The sequence below is a fragment of the Eubalaena glacialis genome, chromosome 6, assembly GCF_028564815.1.
Source record: "Eubalaena glacialis isolate mEubGla1 chromosome 6, mEubGla1.1.hap2.+ XY, whole genome shotgun sequence".
In the NCBI taxonomy this organism is placed as follows: Eukaryota; Metazoa; Chordata; class Mammalia; order Artiodactyla; family Balaenidae; genus Eubalaena; species Eubalaena glacialis.
The window spans coordinates 50,896,109-50,915,841 of NC_083721.1; the positions used below are offsets into that span (position 1 = coordinate 50,896,109).

Consider the following 19,733-nt stretch of genomic DNA (forward strand, 5'->3'; position numbering starts at 1 on the left):
TTAGAAAAGTGCTTAAAAAAACATTCTGGTGCATAATCAGCCCTTAACAGTCACTGGCAGTATCATTAAATCAATTTGTGAAAATAATAATATTTTTTATGCACTCTGCCTAAGTGAAATAAAGTCACGACAATTATGTAGATATTAAAAATATTTTGCCTCAATCATCTGAAGCATTTAGCTCAAAGCATATTTTAAGAATTCATTATTAATATAATTTACTTTCTGAAAATTAACAAGACATTAATTTTATTTATTTGACAAACTCCAATTAAGTCAAATGGAGTATTACAATAATTCCAAAGATCAAGCTTAGTTTTGAATTCTTCTCTGTCATTTACTAGGTCTGTGACCCTGGGCAAGTCAAAATCCTTGGCTTCAGTTTCCACATTTGTAACATGGGCGAAAATTAAATCTATGTTAGTAGTTGAATATTAAACATAGCACAGAATCTGGCACATAACAGATCTTAATAAAAGGAGGGTCAAAAAAAGATTATCAAATGTATAAAATCTAGAGAACAGTGTTTGTGACAGAACTATCTCAATTTATATAAAACTGAGTGAGAATTAAAAGTGAAATTATGTTTCTCTGACTCCAAGTTCAATCTTAAGCAAATAAATTAGAAATTCATATTTTAGAAGAAGTTATTTTAAAATGAGAACTTAATATGAGAAATATTGACATTTGATAGCAAGTCACTCAGCATATGACTTCCTTTGTATCGCTAAGTATAAAACACAGAGCCTCTTAATACCAGTTTAAGAGATGCAAGTGTCTCTTTAAAATCAACACTTCTGAATTCCTTAAAATTCAATGTTATACATACAATCCTCTCCCTCCCCAATCCCAATCAATTTAAATTTATGGAGGTACTGAGTTAAGAAAGATGTACAAAAACCTTGTGATACATGTCTTCACGGTCATTGTTATCTAAGAATGTGTTACTAGTGTTTTGTAATATTGACCATGTCAGACAGTCTTGTACAACATTGTTAAGTACCAAAGTAGGGTCATTGGATGCTGCACTTAGTGATGGTGGAGAAGATGGGAAATGCTTCTGCTCAGGTTCTCTAATCAGAGTTTGCTGGAGCCACAATGGGACAGCAAGCATTTCAGGTCATCCCAGGGTAAACCACAGACACTGGGTTCTACCTTGTGACATGAAGCTCAACTAAGTTTTTAAGCCAGATTGAGACTGGAGTACACATGTCTAGAATTGCACATGCCCAGGAGATGGGGAGTCTGAGCAAACAAGACATTAAGCTTTAATGAGTGTAAAGAATCTCAACACAGTCTCCAAACCCCAAGCACTCCCATTTCAGAAAAAAATTTTAGAAACTGTGGAAAGTAACGTCTCCAAGCTTGCTACTACTGTGAGTTGATACTCAAGTTTTCTATGTACAGAGCAAATGATGGAGATAGGATTGAGGATGGGGAGTGTACAAGAAAATAGTTCATTAACTCCCAAAGTCTTGAAAATGCCATGAGCACTGCCAATGTTATAGGGATCAGAATGTGGATACTGCCTATACAAAAGTTGTGGTGTCCTTTAAAATTCCCCTGCTTAAAGTACCATAATATTAAAACACAGACCAATACAAATAACATTATAAATATAATAATGTGATGCAACTAATCAGGGCTGTTACTAGCCCATGGGACACCTTTGTATTGTGCAGTCTAGCTCCAGAGCATGTGGCTTAGTCAAAGGAGCACAGACCCAGTCACCATCCCTCTCCACGGGATTGAGAGTGCCTTCTGTATGTCCAGACTGTGCTATGTTCTTTATGTGTTTGTAGTTTATAAAGTCTTATGATCATCATCTTGGTTTTCAAATGCTAAATCTAGAGAATGCCTGAGGGGGAATTTGAATCTGTATCTGCTGATATCAAAATCAATGGATTTTCTGTTAAAGCAAGCTGCCTTCTACCTCTACCTTCTTCTTGTCAAAAAAAATATTTATTAAGAGTTTTAATCTCCATGACAGAGCTCTAAGTCTTATTCAAAGTGTAGAGATATGTCTTTTGGACAACCTCAGATCTGATCTAATGTTGTAAAGCAAAGACTTTACTACTGCTATTAGTGGTCCATTTCAAGTAGCACGTGTTTCTTAACCATTTTTGCTAAACATAGATGTGTCCAGTTTAGTCTGTAGTAATAATTCTCACTGTTTCCACAATCAGGACCTCCTCTCCCTTTTTAAGAAATAATTATCTTCCTCACAATGCCCATATTATTGAATACATCTATTAAATAAATTGCATTCACTATGTAAGAATTTGTTTATTTTTATATGAAAAGATCTAATAAAGGGTACACGATTTTAAAAGCTAAAGAAAACAACTGATGATAAATGGCAACCAAAATAACATGAAATTTATTTAATAACAGATGATATTTAGGTAGCTTGTGCAGCAAGCTCTTATCAGAAAGATCTGGAGTTGAATTCTAGTCCCTCCACTTGTTTTCCATGTCACTTTAGCATCCTGAGACTTATTTTTCCTTTTCTATACATGGAATGGTGATTCCAGTATCATCCAGTGTTTATAAGGATTTGAATGAGAGACTATAGGTAAATGATCGGGCAACACACTGCCTTCTTTGTATACAGCATCCACTCAATAAGCATTATTTTTCTCCTGTGAGACAATATAGAAGCTAGAAAGCCTTTTTGAATAATAAAAATAACTCACTCTTGAAAATTCCTGACTCTGAATCCCTAGGGGTGGGAGACTTCTCTAGATTGAGAGACAACAGTGTGGGTCTAGAGTCTCCAGTGCCTTCTAGGAGTTAATGGGACCCATCATGAGAAGGAAGCGGCGGGGCATTGCATCGCTGTGTGTGTGATGGGATGTACCGTTCAGACACAAGCTGCTGTCTTTCCTAAAAGTCTTCCAAAGACTCCAAAAGAGCAAGGCTGTCTTCGTCTATTTGGAGTGTCCTGAGGAGCTAGACATTGAAGGCATAGGCATGGCCAAGACACCCCAGGGTCTGGGGCAGCCATTTGTGTGAGTCTTCTGTTTCCGGAGTGTCCTAGTGGATCAGAACTAACCAGACATGTGGCTGTTCTTCCTAAAGTGACTAGGTTTGTGCCTGAGTGGTATGTTATAGTGCCTAAGGAAGGAAGCTCCTGTTTAATTAATAGTTTTTGTGTCTATTTTGGGGAGTAAACTCATGCTTTCCTTTCCCACATCCTCACCAAAGTGACTTTGTTCACCATAAACATGTTATATTAAAATGACGATTCAAAAGCAAGACGTATTTCCTTCCTTTTGCTAAAGACTTAATTGATCATCTAAGGGCAGATCTTCAAGGACAGCTAAAACATTTTTTTCCCCCGAGCCCAAAGCTTTAAAAATGCAATAAATTATTTGAACAACCCATTTGCAGTTTTATTTTCTTTTTGTTTTTTATACATAGACCAAAACCAGCAACCCAAAAGATTTTTTTCCAGTGTACAAACTATGCTCTGAGAATAAGTTGGGCACTTCTGGAAGATATTTTAACTTTATCAGGACAATAAAAGGCCATATAGGAAAAAAAAAAAAAAATACCAGACTGACTGGAGTTTAAGTATTAAAGTCAATTTATATTTATTTGTTCAACACACATTGACAATTTCCATTACACTCTCCTAAGAATTCAAGGTTTTCATGCTTTTGTATCAATTATCAACCACCAATGCGCAGCCATTGGAGAAACAAGAATGTCATTCTACATGTAGTATTTTTCTGTTCTCCCTTTTGCTTTATTCCTGTGTTTCCTAGGAAAATGATATACAAACCATTGATTTTGAGAAGTAGTAGTATCCTGGAATTCCTTTGTTGAGAGGAAATTTTTCTTGACATTATCTGGTCATTGAGAGTATTGAGAATTCTCTGAAAATCAACTATTGAATGTTAAATCCCTCTGACTATGGATATTGGTACTTTAAAGTGTAGCATTGCCTCCAAATCAGTCAGTCTGCCTAGCTATGCTGTTCTAATCTGCTAAATACTTGGTTTGAGTTCTTCCTATTTATAATAAAAATCTTTCTTTTGCAAATGTTATGATTTATATCTTAGTTCTTCTACTACAAAAGCCTAGCTTTGTCACTTTTGCAAACTGGAGTCAAAGGATAAAAATAATTTTGAAATATTGTAGCCAAAATCTCTGCCTCATTGTTGATAATTATTTCTGATAATCCTTAGGTCTTTAATGAGCTTTGCCTGCATGGATGTAGACGGCCTGCCTATCCAACAGTGAGTTGAAATCAGCCTCAGTCTTCCCAGCAAGTGAGAGTGAAGGCTGGTGATGTCCATATGAAAAGTAACTCTTTCCTAGGTTTTGCAATGGAACAGATATGGTTGCTCTTGCTTCTAATAATTAGAGTGCTTCCAGGGTCTGCTCAGTTCAATGGCTACAATTGTGACACCAACCTCCACAGTAGATTTCCTGGTAAGTCTGAACCCAGTCTTTTCTCTAATTGTATCTGGAAAGAGCGATTATGTTTGAATAGTAAATCATTTAAATACATATGGAAAATGAGGGGGATATCTGTCTGTATTAAGTGGATGCTAACAAATGGCAAATGACAAAAGACATTTTCTGAAGTTGTAATTTATAACCACATTAACATACAAAGTGTTCATTGTAGTTTATTTTATTATAATGACTGCTCACAGATGTGAAAAATATTGACTAATGGTTGCTAAAATTGGGAGAGGCTAATGTCATTCAAAATTTGTCTAATTGAGGGATTTTTTTCTCATAAATTAATTCAGACTTTAAAAATTGCCCTTATATGATGATAAATTTATTTAAGAAGAACACTCAGAAAATGACTGTGAAATATTATGCAATACTCAAAAAAATACTATTTCAATGAAATGTTGGTCACCACCAAAGTACACACGCCAGCTTCAGAATGCATTTCATAGCAACCCATCAATATTATGACAGACATGAGATTTTGACCATATTGATGGACGTGTCCCACAGGTTCCTAAAATCTGCACTTTTTAGAGGTAATTTAAGGTTTCACTTAAGTCATCTTTTTATATCAGCTAAAGTTATAGAACCACAGTTCAATAGTTACAAAATAAGAATTAGATGATCTGAAACTACTTTTCTACTTATGTATTGCAAACTGAAATACCTTCTGCAATGTTTTACATGCTCCTGTGTTTGGAGCATGCCAGAGTAACAACACACCTGCATAGAGCAATCAGTAGGTAGTTAGGTAGTTGATGTGAAGTTTCTAGTTTATTTGAGGAGAGGTAATCTGGCTTGCTCTAGAATGAAGACAAGAGTATGTAGGAATGGCTTCATGAGCTCAGACCTAGTATGAAAGTACTTGACAGGTTAAGTAAAATAAGGAGGTCAGGATGGGGAATGTCCAAAGGCAAGTTTACAAAGGTAAGTTAAGGCAGAGTTCTTAATGATTTTGAATACCACAAATGATAGGATTTTTTTTTTTTTTTTTACTATGGAAAATTTCAAACATATGCAAAAGTAGAGATTAGTAAAAAAGCACTCATAGTAATCATACAGCTTCATCAGTTGTCAACATTTATAAATTTTGTTTATCTCTCCTTCTTACTACCTCCATCTCTGAAATATTTTAAAATACATTCATTATTCATGTTTCATTATATATATAAGTGAAAAGAACTTAAAAAAGTCATTACACTTGTATGTCTAATAAACTTAACAATAATTACTCAATATCATCTTATACTCAGCCAATTTGCCTCTAAATCCACATGGTGCATTTGTTGATGTGTTTCTTAAGTCTGTCTTAATTTATAGAAGTCCCTTGCTTTTCTAAAATGCCATTTATCTCTTTAAATAATTTGGTAATTTGTTTCTTAGAATTCCAACACTCTGGATCTGGTTGACTGTAACTCTTATGTGTCATTTAATATGCTCCTCTTTTCCTGTATAACCTGTCAACTAATGAGAGCTAGAGGTTTGAATAAATTCAGGTTCAATTGTTTTGGCAAGGATACTTTTTGTATTATTTGTTTAATAAAAGTGTTTTGTCTTCATTTTGTAAGCAATGAAGAGCCATTGTATCTTTCTAAACATACTTTTTTAAGGATTTGATGTGGTCACATTTTGTTTCAGAAAGCAGATGTTGGGGAAAGTGTGAAGGACAGAATCAAGTTAGAAGAACTAGAGGCAGAGAGAAATGTCACGAAGTCAGTGGCAGTGGAAGCAGTAGAAGGAGACAGTTATTAAGAGATGCAGTACTTTGTGGTGGACCCCCCAGAACTTGAGAACTGATTTGACTTGGGAAGTGAGAGAAAGAGAAGGCTAGAGGCTGTTTTGAACTTAGATAACTGGATGTCGGTACTGTTAACTGATGCCAAAAGTATAAGGCATTTGCATGTTTTAGAAAGGAAGTTTGGGTTCGAAAATAATGACTTTGAAGTGCTCTTAGAAAGTAGAGGCAGCCTCTACTCAGAAGTAGGAAATCTGGACCTGGGTCCGAGGAGAGAGGTTGAAACCGAAAATAGCTGTGTGAGAGTTGAATCGCTGTGCAGTGAGTGAGCAATGAATGAGGGGTAGGAAAAGGAAAGTTGTGGAAATAGACTACTATTTAAATAACCCTGGTGGTGAAAGAAAGGGAGGAGTAAACTGAGCCAGCAGTTTAAATGAGAAAGGAGATTTTTGGATTAGAGGACTAGAGACACCTGAGTCTACATGAGCAAAGAGAAAGTATTCAGAGACTAGGAATACTAACAAAGAAATAATTGATGTAATGAGGAAAGAAAATATGGAAGAGATCAAAGGTACAGGTGGAGGAGTTAACCTTGGAAAAGTGGCAGCTGTTTGTTTGATTTAGGAGAGAAGAGAAATAAAAGACAGAGGCAGAGAAGTTGAGAGATGCTAATTATGTTCATCTTCTTGGTTGAAGTGGAAGGCAGAGACCCTCAGAGAGTGAGGGGCCAGAGGCCTGGCTGGGGCCTGGGAAGGGTGGTTAAGTCTTACCCTGTTATGGATAAAAAAGAAGGCCAGAATGTAAGAAGATTGCTCGGCAGAGAGGAACTAGCTGATGATGTATTATACTTGTAAAGGTAAATAAAACCTGTAAATAAGCCAAGGAGTGACTAGGACAGCAAAAGGAAGTATTTTTCATATGGTAAAATTTAAAAATTATGTTAAAACTTCCATTTACAATGGTGCCCACTGACCATCAGCATCAAAATCACCTGAGATAGTCGTTCAGTGTGGACTTCACTGCTTTCCCCCAGATATGTAGTGTCAGAATCTCTGAATATGGTGCTGGGAATTTGTATTTGAAACCCTGCAGATGAGTCTCATATGCATTATGATTGAGAACAGATGACTGTATTCTATTATTTTCTTGAATCCATTATTCCAGTTAAAAGCACAGTCATGTTTGGGGAAATATAACTAAAAACAAAATCTTCTCCCAACCCAAAAATTCTTTCCACAAAGATAGTAGAGATGAGAACACATTTATCATTGAATAAGCATTAAACCAGAATGTGATGCTCAACACGCAATTCATTAAAAGTTTGCAAAGACAGAAAGGAACCTCACTCTGTTACATAGTCAAGCAGAGGCAACCCATTGCATACATGGTTTCAAAATAAATAATAATTAGTCCTCAAGTAAGAGGACTTGACAGCACCATTTGTCACGAATAGTTCATCCTGAATTTATCTGGTAATTGAGGTGACCATCTGTGTTAGTGTATTAGCTTTCTCCAGAGGGAAGATAAAATTCTCCTATCTTTATGAAAGGAGGTACTTTTGTGATTTGGAGCAAGGCTCCCACCCTCCCCAGACTGTGAGATAAGGATACTATTTTCCTTGATGTTTACATTTCTAAGAGATGGTTCCCAAGTCCTTGAGAAAGACATCCCTGCATCATAAAGCTGACAAAAGTCCTATCTGATTTTCAAAAGGATTTATATACATTTCAAGGAGAAGAGAAAGTACATACAAGTTTTCTGATATGAATGGTCTCTTCCTTTATTTTCAACAGGGAGAATTAAACCTCTTCTTTTTAATTTGTATTTGTCCTTACACATGTTAGCACTTTTAGTACTTCTGGGCTTAGACAACAAATATCCAAACTTTCCAAATTTATACACACACACACACACACACATTGTTGCAATTTAAAATTTATATTAAAAAAAATCTAAAATTCAGATAAATCAAAAGTTCCATGAGAGGCTTTAAGTTTATATGGGTAGTCTTTTCAAGTAAGCCCATTTTTGCAGGTTGTTAGCAAAAGAAGACCAGAGTGAGCAAATAAAGCCTGAAGGTTAATTGCTCACTCCCCTCTTGACTTATGGCTTCTCTTCCACATCAGGATCACCCTTGATGTCATTAGGAGCTCCACAAGCTGCTCAGATACTAAGCAATGGGCTAGAATGAGAATGAGTCTGGCAAAGGAGAGGAGTTATCTAAATGCAAAGTAATGTTAATAATGATGAGAGTAATCATCTCACCCTATCTGACCTTTGCTGTTTCATGACATTAGAACTATTTTCTTTAATTTCCATGCCATTTATCCTTGAGCCAAGGGAACCAACATGGTCTAATTCATTTTAAATTTAAAGGGATACCATTTAATATTAAAGGTAGTTAACTCTTGCCTATCCAAGCTAGTAGCAGGGAATAGACTCATGCCCAACTGACATTATAATTATGCTCTTCCAAGAATAAAATGCAATCCATAGTTGACTTTTAGAGTACCAAAGAATTATTTGGCCAAAGTGAAACATAAAGATAAATGCATTTGGCCTCTGCAACTAATGGATACCTTCTGGAACTAGCCCCTCTTTTAGAAGATGGTATATGTAAGGGTCGGTCTAAACTTTCAAGCCTCTAAAGAAGTCTTTAATGATAAAGGCACAATCAAGGAGAGATTAGGTTAATGACACCAGAAACTTTGTGGCCTGACATTGTTTTATGGTGAACTAACCAGTCATGGGAAACTGAACGTAAGTCAATGTTTTATGACTTGTCATTTTGTATTCTATTTGAAATAGTGCTAAGAAGGAATAAATTCCATGTATAGAATGCTAGGCACATTATGTAATTCTCTCTTTTATTTCTTACACTAAACCTACAAAACTTTTTAATTTTTACTTTATGATATGGAGATTGAGGATTAGAATGTCTAATACTGCAAAGCTAGCAATTGTCAGAGATATAACACTAGAGCTCTTTCCATCAAACCATGATGCCTTAAAGTGAATCTTGAATACTAAGTTTAAAAAATGATTTATACCAAAAACCAAATAATCCAATTACAAATGGGCAAACAAATGAATAGACATTTTTCCAAAGAAGACATACAGATGGACAGTAGGCACATGAAAAGGTGCTCAATATCACTAATCATCAAGGAAATGCAAATTAAAACCACAATGAGATATCACCTTACACCTGTCAGAATGGCTATCAGCAAAAAGACAACAGATAAATGCTGGTGAGAATGTGGGAAAAGGGAACCCTTGTGCACTGCTGGTAGAAATGTAAATTGGTGCAGCAATTATGGAAAACAGTTTAAAGATTTCTCAAAAAATAAAAATGAAGTACCATATGATCCAGCAATTCCATTTCTGGGTATATATCTGAAGGAAACAAAATCATTATGTCAAAGAGACATCTGTACCCTATGTTCATTGCAGCATTATTTACAATAGCTGAGACATGGAAACAACCAATGTGTTTATCAACAGATGAATGGATAAAGTTGTGAGATACACACACACACAATCACACACACACACACAGTGGAATACTATTCAACTATAAAAAAAAGGAAATCCTGCCATTTGTGACAACATGGATGGACTGCAAATGTTATTATGCTAAGTGAAATGTCATGCAGAGAAAGACAAATACTATACGATCTCATTTATATGTGGAATCTAAAAAACAAAAACAAAACTCATAGAAAATGAGAAGAGATTTATGCTTACCAGATGCAGGGGTGGGGGCACAGGAGAATGGATCAAAGTAGTCAGAAGGTGCAAAGTTCACACTATAAGATAAATAAACACTGGGGATGTAATGTACAACATGATGATTATAGTTAACACTGATGTATGCTATATTTAAAATATATTAAAAGTTGCTAAGAGAGTAAATCCTCAAAGTTCTCATGACAAGGAAAAAAGCATTTTTTCCCTTTTTTTTGTGTCTATATGAATGATGGATATTAATTAAACTTATTGTGGTAATCATTTCACAATAAGTGTAAGTCAAGTCATTATGCTGTCACCTTAAACTTACATAATGCCGTATGTCAATTATATCTCAATAAAACTAAAATTTTAAAATTATGTGTAAATGGAGAATCACAATGGAAACTGACACATTAAAGAATTTGAAAAATCATATGGTAGGAAAATTTGTTTAGCTTTTTCAGGACCAGCTTGACTAAGGAAATTTTTTCTCTGATAATATTTATTAATATTTCAATGAGTATCAGTGTTCCCGAGGAAATAAAATAGAGAATCACCTATTTCAGTGATAGACTTCATGGGCAGGTCAAGTAAAATGAGCTGCCTGATTTTGTGTTAGGCTTTGCTTAACCATTGCACTGTTCTGTGCCCAAAGACAAAGTAAGAGTGGATTATGGAATAATTATCCCAGGGAATACGTTCTGGCTCTCTGTGTAGGTAAGAAAGGCCAATTCTGCTGCCTTCCTACATAATAGTAGTATTTTGGTCTCCAAGCTGTGAAGAGGATGCCTGCTTTCGCTTTGCAGCTGTGACTGCAATTACTACACCAGATGAGGCAGAAGAACTGATTGAGGCAGCGATTGCAGTTATTAACCTTCAGTGGTAAAGTGCAGTGGAGAGAAGAGGAATTAGTCAGCAAGTTCAGTGACTGAACAATTCAGAGTTCTGAATTGTTCTTCTTTATTTTAATAACAAAGTTCTTTATTGCATGGATTTTTCATTTCCTCTACTTGTATAAGTAAAACCCATATGCTTTTTTCTGCTTGAAAAAGATGACCAAACTCTTCTAGTTCTAGCAAGTGTGAATAGAAGCCTGCAAAGTTTATCGAGGACTGCGTATGCATTTCTTTCAGCCCTGCAGACAACAGCTTGCATTTGCTAATGAGAAACAGAAGGGGAAAAATGAGGTGGTGAGCAACCACCACCTTCAATACACAGGGGAAACCTGAATTCCTAATCCACTTTAAATTCTTCATCAGCTGCTGGTATTTTGGGTAGATGAAATATCAATACCCCTTTTAAACTTCTTGCTCAATATTGTATAAAAACTTGAGGAGAATTAACTTTAAAAATTGTGTTAAAACAACAAATATAACATCTGTTTTCTAAGCAATTTTAAGTTTATGTAGTGCCAAATATTGCTACTCTCATTTTATAGAGATAGAAATAGAAATGATATATAAATTACTTTTATAATCTGCTAAGATTATATAGTCTTGGAATATCTCTTGGAGTCCAGGAAATAAATTAGAGTTGACCTTCCATATCCATGGGTTCCACATCTGTGGATGCAACCAACCTCAAATTGAAAATATTCAGAAAAAAAATTCCAGAAAGTTCCAAAAAGCAAAACTTGAATTTGCTGCATGCCAGCAAACACTTATATAGCATTTACATTGTATTTACAGCTATTTATATAACATTTACATTGTATTAGGTATTACAAGTAATCTAAAGATGATTTAAAACATATAGGAAGATGTGCATAGGTTATATGCAAATACTGCATATGCCATTTTATGTAAAGGATTTGAGCATCCATGGATTTCTTTTAAGTTTTGGTATCCAAGGGTGGTCCTGGAATCAATCCCCCATGGATACTGAGGGATGAGTGTCCTGTATTTCCAGGTGAGATTTCTGTGGTACTACAAAGCAGCGCAGTCTTCAGCCTACAGAAAAGACTCCTCCTATTATACTGAATAGGTTTTGTTTATACAATCAGTTTTAAACCAATGTTACCTTTAAGTGTGTATAAACCAGCCCATGGATCCAGGTGCAATCATATTCACGGGAATACCTGCATCTGAACTGCACAGAGCCGTCAGTTGCTCACAACAGACTCACCCAGCCTCACACATCTCCTTCAATTGTTTCGAAGAGTGCCCAGGGCATAGTTGCCATTTGAGGTAACGGTCCTGCTCCTCTGGTTATTAAACTGCTATGGTTTGTAACATGGGGTAGAGGTGGGGAAGGAGAAGACTGACCTTCTTCCCAATTTTATTTCACACATTGCCACCTGAGCACTAAAGTAGACTCATTTGGGTTCAGTCTCACAAAGTCTTTCACAACTCTCTTTCAATTCATTGTAATTCAAACCAGTTAGTTCCTCAAAAAGGAAGGGACTCGGGGCTTCCCTGGTGGCGCAGTGGTTGGGAGTCCGCCTGCCAGTGCAGGGGACACGGGTTCGAGCCCTGGTCCCGGAGGATCCCACATGCCGCGGAGCGGCTGGGCCCGTGAGCCACAATTACTGAGCCTGCGCGTCTGGGGCCTGTGCTCCGCGGCGGGAGGGGCTGCGATGGTGAGGGGCCCGCGCACTGCGATGAAGAGTGGCCCCCACTTGCCGCAACTGGAGAAAGCCCTCGCACAGAAACGAAGACCCAACACAGCCATAAATAAATTAATAAAAAAAAAAAAAAAAGGAAGGGACTCAGACACACACCCATCCCCTTTACAATTTGTTTCTCTCTCTTTCCTGTCCCTTTTTCATCCAAACCTCTCCCTCTTGTAAGCCTATAAATCATACAGTTTGGTGGGAGTGCTTAATCCCACCTGATAGAACCCACCTAAGGATTAATTCCTGCCCAATCAAAATGTATAGTTATGACTAAGTAACTCAGTTGGTTAAGAAACTTGTGTAGGGGAGGAAAGATAATTTTCCCTCTACGCTTCTAGGTTCTTAGCTGAAGCCCCCTATAATAAAAGTCAGATTAATAGAAAAAAAACAAATAGAAGTTTAATAACATGTAAACCTCCTATATTCATGGGTGATACCCAGGAAAACTGAGTAACTCCCTGAAATGGCCCAAGCCACTACCTTAAATACCATCTCAAGCTAAAGACAAAGGAGATGGTGGTGGTGGGGAAGCCAGTTATGGGAGGTCATCAGGTAAATCACAGTAAACAGGAGTACGGTTGTTATGCAGATTTAGGTCTGTAGCCTCCATTTGTAAGAGTTTCTGGAGGTTTAGTTGTTCCCCTCTTCCTTCCTGGTACAGAGAAGGAGATGCATTTACAAATGGAGATTTCCCTTATAAATGTAAATGTCTCTTTCAGAAGAGTAACTTCCATTTGTTTTCAGGGATTCTCCTATGTCTGCCATTTCTTTTTTCTTTTTTTTTTTAAATATTTATTTATTTATTTTGTTGCACTGGGTCTTAGTTGTGGCACGTGGGCTCCTTAGCTGTGACATGCAAACTCTTAGTTGCAGAATGCATGTGGAATCTATTTCCCTGACTAGGGATTGAACCTGGGCCCCCTGCATTGGGAGTGTGGAGTCTTAACCTCTGCGCCACCAGGGAAATCCCTGCTGTTTCTTAAAAATAATCAATTTAAGGTAATCCTTATGCCAAAGAGGCATATTTTGGGGTGGCATATTCTGCTCCCCTTCACTTGCAACATTGGCATCACCCGGGAGCTTGTGAGAAATGTAAAAATCAGGCCCCATCCCAGATCTACTGAATCAGAATCTGCATTTTAATAAGATTCTCTGTAATGCATATTCATAAGAAGTGCTGATTGGAGTGTGGTACTCATGATGTCTTGCCAGCTTTATGTTGTTACATACCACAGTGTTTATGCCAACCCCAACTGACTGTCACGCACTTGCTATTAATGACAATAGGGATTAGCAAATCCCTTGCTGTTAAGGGGAAATGATTTTAAAAATTTATTATTAATAATAAAGCAAGATAATTAATTGCCAGACTAATGCACTTAAAAAAGCTAAATACCTAAACAAATAGCAAAAATCCATTAATTTCATATTATTTAGTGTGTTGAATTAGAAAATCTCTGACATAGAGAATTTTGATGTTCATCTAAAAGTCTGAAAACAGGAATCATCTCAGGCAGTTGGCAGAGTACAGATAGGAAACATGAGTTCTGGATGAACAGTCAAGATGAACCTATATCATTGAGCACATATTTTCTTTGTGAATCTTGAAAGTTGATACTAAAAAGTTAGAAACCGTGCATGCTGTTTGTGAAAGAGTTTAATTAAACATATTTTAATAAACACTTGCTGAGTGTTTGTTAGGCACGCTGGGAAAACCCAGAGCTTTCGATGAGTTCATAATCTAGTGGGAAAGCAAATATCCACTCCCAGGTATAATGTAGGTGATATTGTAGACTCATAGTTAACGTGATGTGGGATAGAGCAGAAGAGAGTGACTATATATCATTGGAAAAATGAAGTCTTACAAAAGGAAGCCTTAGAAATTATTTTTCTGTTCTCAGCCCACTTCTCTTACCTGAGTGCTCTCAATGGGTATTTCATTTATTATTATTGTTTATAATTGATGTACTAAGTATTGGTGATTATCAAATTTATAATTCTTACTCTTTTCTATCCTCTAAATATTAGACTCTTATTTCCAACTACCTGCTGTATATTTCTGCTTGAATGTCCCATATGTACCTCAGCCTCTCAAAAACTGAGCTCATCATCTTTTTCCTTCCTGTATTCCTTATCTCGGGGAATAATCCACCCAGTCACTAACGCTAGAAACTTGACCATAAGTTTGACATCCCCTTCTCTTCATGCCATCATCTAATCAATTTCTTATAAAATTTAGCCAGTTGGAACTGTTTCATTTCTTCCCAAGAATCCCTTCCAAACAGCTGTGCCCTACCAAGACATGGTTGTGTATAACGTGGTATTCAAACCTCTATCATATCATTATCAACTGCATTGCAATTGTCTGTTTTTTTCTCTGTGTCCTTTACACAACCATGAGTCCTGGAAGTGAAGGAGTCCTGTTAATATGTTTATCCTCAGAGTTTAGCACAGAGACTAACATACTGTATATAAATAAATGCTTTTTTTGGATACTTTGTTAACATGAAGTGGCATGTAGTTTAGATCTTGAAAATAAATAGGACCAAATAACCTCTAGCTTGTGTAAAACTGATGGCACTGATTTTGTGTGTTCAACTCCTGTGCACCCCACCCTTTTTTTACATTCTACACTGACAACCAGAATTGCTTTTCATACAGATTTTTACCTTTTCAGGTCAATAGTGAAGGAACATTTTGAGCCGCTGCACTGCAGTGCAGTTCAGTTCAATTCTGGGGTGTTTGTGTTGCAGAATATATGTGTGCAAATTATTTGAATACTTGCGTTGATCTGTGCCGTTATTAATCCAGGTAATAATTAGAACATGTTAAATATTCTGACACTACTGAAAGGAAATGTAGGTCTCAAACTTAATGGTATTGAGATGAGATAAAAATCATTCCATGTATCAAAAGCTAGGAATCATTAGCCTCATCTGGATGCCATTGGATGTAAGCCAGTTGAGTATGGAATTGTTGAGAAAAAGAAAATAGATATATTTGTTAAATATGTGAATCATATGCTGAGAATATATTGTCATGAATTATGTCTAAAGGGAAAAGTATATTAGGTGTTCTAGGAATGGAACTTTATTGGAGATAAATAGGTAGAGTGATGTTTTTATTCACATATACAGAATTGGATCCATTCCATTTTTAATCCATTTATATGGTAACCGTAATCTATGAACCCCATATCAGGCTATGTTTTTGTACATGGTGAGATAGATGGTGACAGAATATTTAGTGTGACAGGATATTTAAATTTGCCTAATTTTAGAAAATCTGAGACAAACTCATTGCCTGATTGGTAGGTAAGAGGAGTGTAGAACATCTCTTTATTTTTATCTGAATTCAATTGAATACTGCATTTTAAAATTTCCTATGAATAACTTAGCTTGGTTAAATATCAGGGGAAAAACCACCCTTTTGGCAGCATAACTGCACATAAACTCTGTATGCAGGCCTACCGTTTTAGACATACTTAGTATCTTTAGACAGAAAACACTAGAAACCAGACATCTAAACATGTTTATTCCTTGATTATTTTTTGTCGTTAGCTTGTATTCATTGGATTGTTTAATACTGCAGTGTTGTTCAAAGGGATATTACAATTCAAGCCAGGGATTGGACAATAAAAAGGCTAAAAAAATTTAGTTGTTGAGAGCAACTGTTATTCAGTAACTGAAAAAAATTTCTCTATTTTTGGCAGAAATTGCTCTTTGGCAAATTGAAGTATCATTTTTGTTTCCCTCAAAGCCTCACAAATGGAAAAGTTGTGCTGAATAGATGTCTTTGGTATCTACAACCAGGGAAAAATGTATTCCTTGGAAGGGACAGTGAAAAGTCTTTAGAAAGCTAGGTTAGGATGGATTTGAACAGATCCTTTCTTACACTGTAAAGTCTTTAGTTTGTTATTTCTCCAAGTGAGATCAGCTTGTAGCAAATTCACTTCCACTGCAGGGGTTACAAGTCTCCAGTTATAAAGCAGAAAACGGAAGAGAGCACTACATCTGGACAAAACAATCACTGCCATTGTTAAGCTAGCATAGGCATCAATTAATTCTCGAACAAAGGTGAGGAAGCTAAAATCTTTAGTTGGTTTAAGTTAAGGGAGTGATACCTCTTTTGTAACATATTTAATGATATGTATTAACTTCCATACATTTATGGTATGCCAAGTAATGCAATGATACTCATTCTCTATTTAGCCAGGCATAAAGAGTTCTTAGTGCATGCCCTAGTAGTTGAGAATTTGATTTCACATTTAAGTAGACATTTGACTACCTTACAGAGACCATTTTGTATGTGAAGGTTTCCTGTGATCTTGCCTGTGTGCTTGCTACTTGGCCTCATTACCTACCATTTCCTCCTTGCTTTTTAAATTCAAATGAAAATGGAACTGTCCAGCTCCTAACCAGCCTGGGCATATTCATTTCACACTTCTGTCATCGTTCATGCTGTCCCCTTTGTGCTGTAAGTTTCCCACTCCTTTTTGTAGCTAACTCCTACCGATACTTCAAAACTCAGTTCAATGCCATCTTCTCCAGGAAGCTGTTCCTAATCAACTGGTCTGGGTAAGGTTCTCTTTCTATGCCACCCCATGGTTCTCTGTCCAGTGTTTCTGTAAATGTGGGCCACATCTATCTCCTCTTATGGACTGTGATCTACCTAAGAAAAAGGACCACTACTTTGTATATCCTTAGTGCAGTCTATTGCCCCATACTTTATGTGAGTAATTAATTAATTACTCACTGGAGTACATCAATGAATATCATAGCTTCCTGCTTTCTGGGACTTCCAATTTATTGAGAAGACAATTATACAAATACATATGTGATTCCAAGTCGATACGACAACATAAGACAGAGTAGCATAATTTAGATTTGGGATCAGGAAAGTCTGGGAAAAAGACAATGAAATTCGAGACCTGAGGGATGAGTAAGAGTTCCTCAGACAAAGATTGGGAATAGGAGAAGCATCCTACGGAGGGGAAAGAAAACTGTTTGAAGGTCTTGTGTAACCTATATTAGGCTTTTTAAAATACTCATGGTATTTTATTGAAGAATAACATATAAAATAAGATGCAGCAATTTTAAGGGTGTGGCTTGAAATTTTAACATATGTATGCACTCATGTTATCACCACCCAGATTGATAGAGAACAATTTTATCACCGTCCAAATTTTCCTTGTTTCCCCTATTCTAGACAGTTTTCCTTCGGAGGTAACCACTATTCTGGCCTCTATGATTCAGTGTGATACATTTAAAGAACTGAAAAGAGTTCAATGAAACAGATGTAGGGAGCAAGGGGGATAGTAGAGAGGAGATAAGAATGCAGGGGTAGGCAGGTGGTGGATCACAGAGACTCTTGAGGACCTGGTTCAAGATTTGGACTTTTGGCCTGAGTGAAATGAATAGCTGTTGAAGATCTTCGCAAAGAGATAACATGATTGGATTTATGTTTTAACAGTTGTACTAATCAGAGGGCATTAAGAGTAGAAATAAAGGAACCAGTTAGGAGGTTAATGTAATATTCTAGGGGAAAAAATAATTATGGCATAGACCAAGGAATAGCATAAAGATGGAGAAAAATCAACAGACTTAAGATGTAATTTGAAGTTTGAATGTTTGAAACACTCAAACTTTTTTTAAAATGAACTCATTATTTTAATAAGAGCATCATTTAAAAATTATAGTTGCATTTGAATAGCTAATGTTGAAAGCTAATAGAGATATTCTCCCAATTTTAAGTGATATTTATTATTTTCTGTGTTGGCACAGTATACTTCATCTGTGGAATATCATTTTATTTTCCACCTACAAAGGGAATATTGCTTGGAGTTTTCCATACTAAGTAGCCTAATATTTGCCTTTTGGCCATGAAAAAGATTTTCCATCTTTCTATCTTTTGCTATGAAAAAAAATTTTCTTTTTTGTATTGAGTTTAAAATCATAATCAAACATAGAAATTTTCCATTTTGATTGATTTGTATCCTCAAAATATGATTCACTTTACCAACAAAAAGACAGTATGCAGAATAAACACTCCAAAGAAATATGCTGTTGAACACTTTTACCCATAGATTAGAACAGATATAGTTAAGCAAATTAACTTTATGCCAACAAGTTATGAATGACATTTACATATTACTTAGATCATTTACCAAAAAATTATTTTATTTTGCTTGTTTTTTCTTTTTTGAGCAATCAAGGTGATTTCTCCTAACAGCCTAATCCATTTTTGTTTGTTTTCACACTTTGAAAACCAGATGTATGTTTCAGATTCTTTATCTCAGTGGTAAAAAATAAGAGTGTTAAAGAGTGGTAAGCTTACTGTATTAATTTCCTAAGTCTGCTGTAACAATGTGGCATAAACAGAGTGACTTCAAACAACAGAAATTTATTTTCTCGCAATTCCGGAGGCTGGAAGTTCAAAATCAAGGTATCAGTAAGGCTAAACTCCAAGACTCTGGACAGAATCCTTCCTGGCCTCTTCCCATCTTCTGGTGGTTTGCTGGCAGTCTTTGCAGTTCCTTGGCTTGTAGGTGTGTCACTCCAATTCTCTGTCTTCACATGGCATTCTTCCTGTGTCTCTGTCTCTTCACATGATATTCCTTTTAGAAGAACACCAGTAATATTGGATTAGAGACCCACCCTACTCCAGTATGACCTCATCTAAACTAATTACCTCTCCAATAACCCTATGTCCAAATAAGGTCACATTCTGAGGTACTGGGGGTTAAGATTCAAAGTTTTTTTTTTTTTTTTTTTTCTGGAGGGAGGGAAACAATTCAATCTGTAACAGTTACCAAAACCAATAAAACTAAAAGCTTCTAACACTGGGGAATTACCTAGCAGCAGCCAAATTCTCCATTTTCTACATATATTTTCCTCATTACATGCAGAAAAATAACTAAATAGAGACATGAAAATTTTGTGTGTGGGCTGTGTGTGTGTGTGTGTGTGTGTGCCTGCTCACCTCTATAGACCTGGAATGGATCCCATCACTGATAACTCATGGAATCATGGAAAACTGCAAATTGTGAATTTACATTTTCATGCCTAGTTAATTGCTTTTATTCAGGCATAGTCATTGGCAAATTTTTCTTAGGGTAGACTGCATGTCTGACTGTAATATAAGCAGATAAGTTTTCATTCTCTTCCTCTCTAGCATAAT

At 36.2% G+C, this 19,733-nt stretch overlaps 1 protein-coding gene across 5 annotated transcripts in view; it reads left to right on the forward strand.

Moving 5' to 3' along the window:
- The window catches only part of ZPLD1 (zona pellucida like domain containing 1), a 313,221-nt gene that overhangs the window by 269,662 nt on the left and 23,826 nt on the right, over positions 1-19,733 (forward strand). For all 5 annotated transcript variants that reach the window (XM_061193037.1, XM_061193034.1, XM_061193035.1 and 2 more), the window contains one exon: positions 4,194-4,440. In XM_061193037.1, coding sequence (XP_061049020.1) covers positions 4,305-4,440 — 136 coding nt within the window. In that variant the 5' untranslated portion in view covers positions 4,194-4,304. The remainder of the gene's footprint in view (positions 1-4,193; positions 4,441-19,733) is intronic.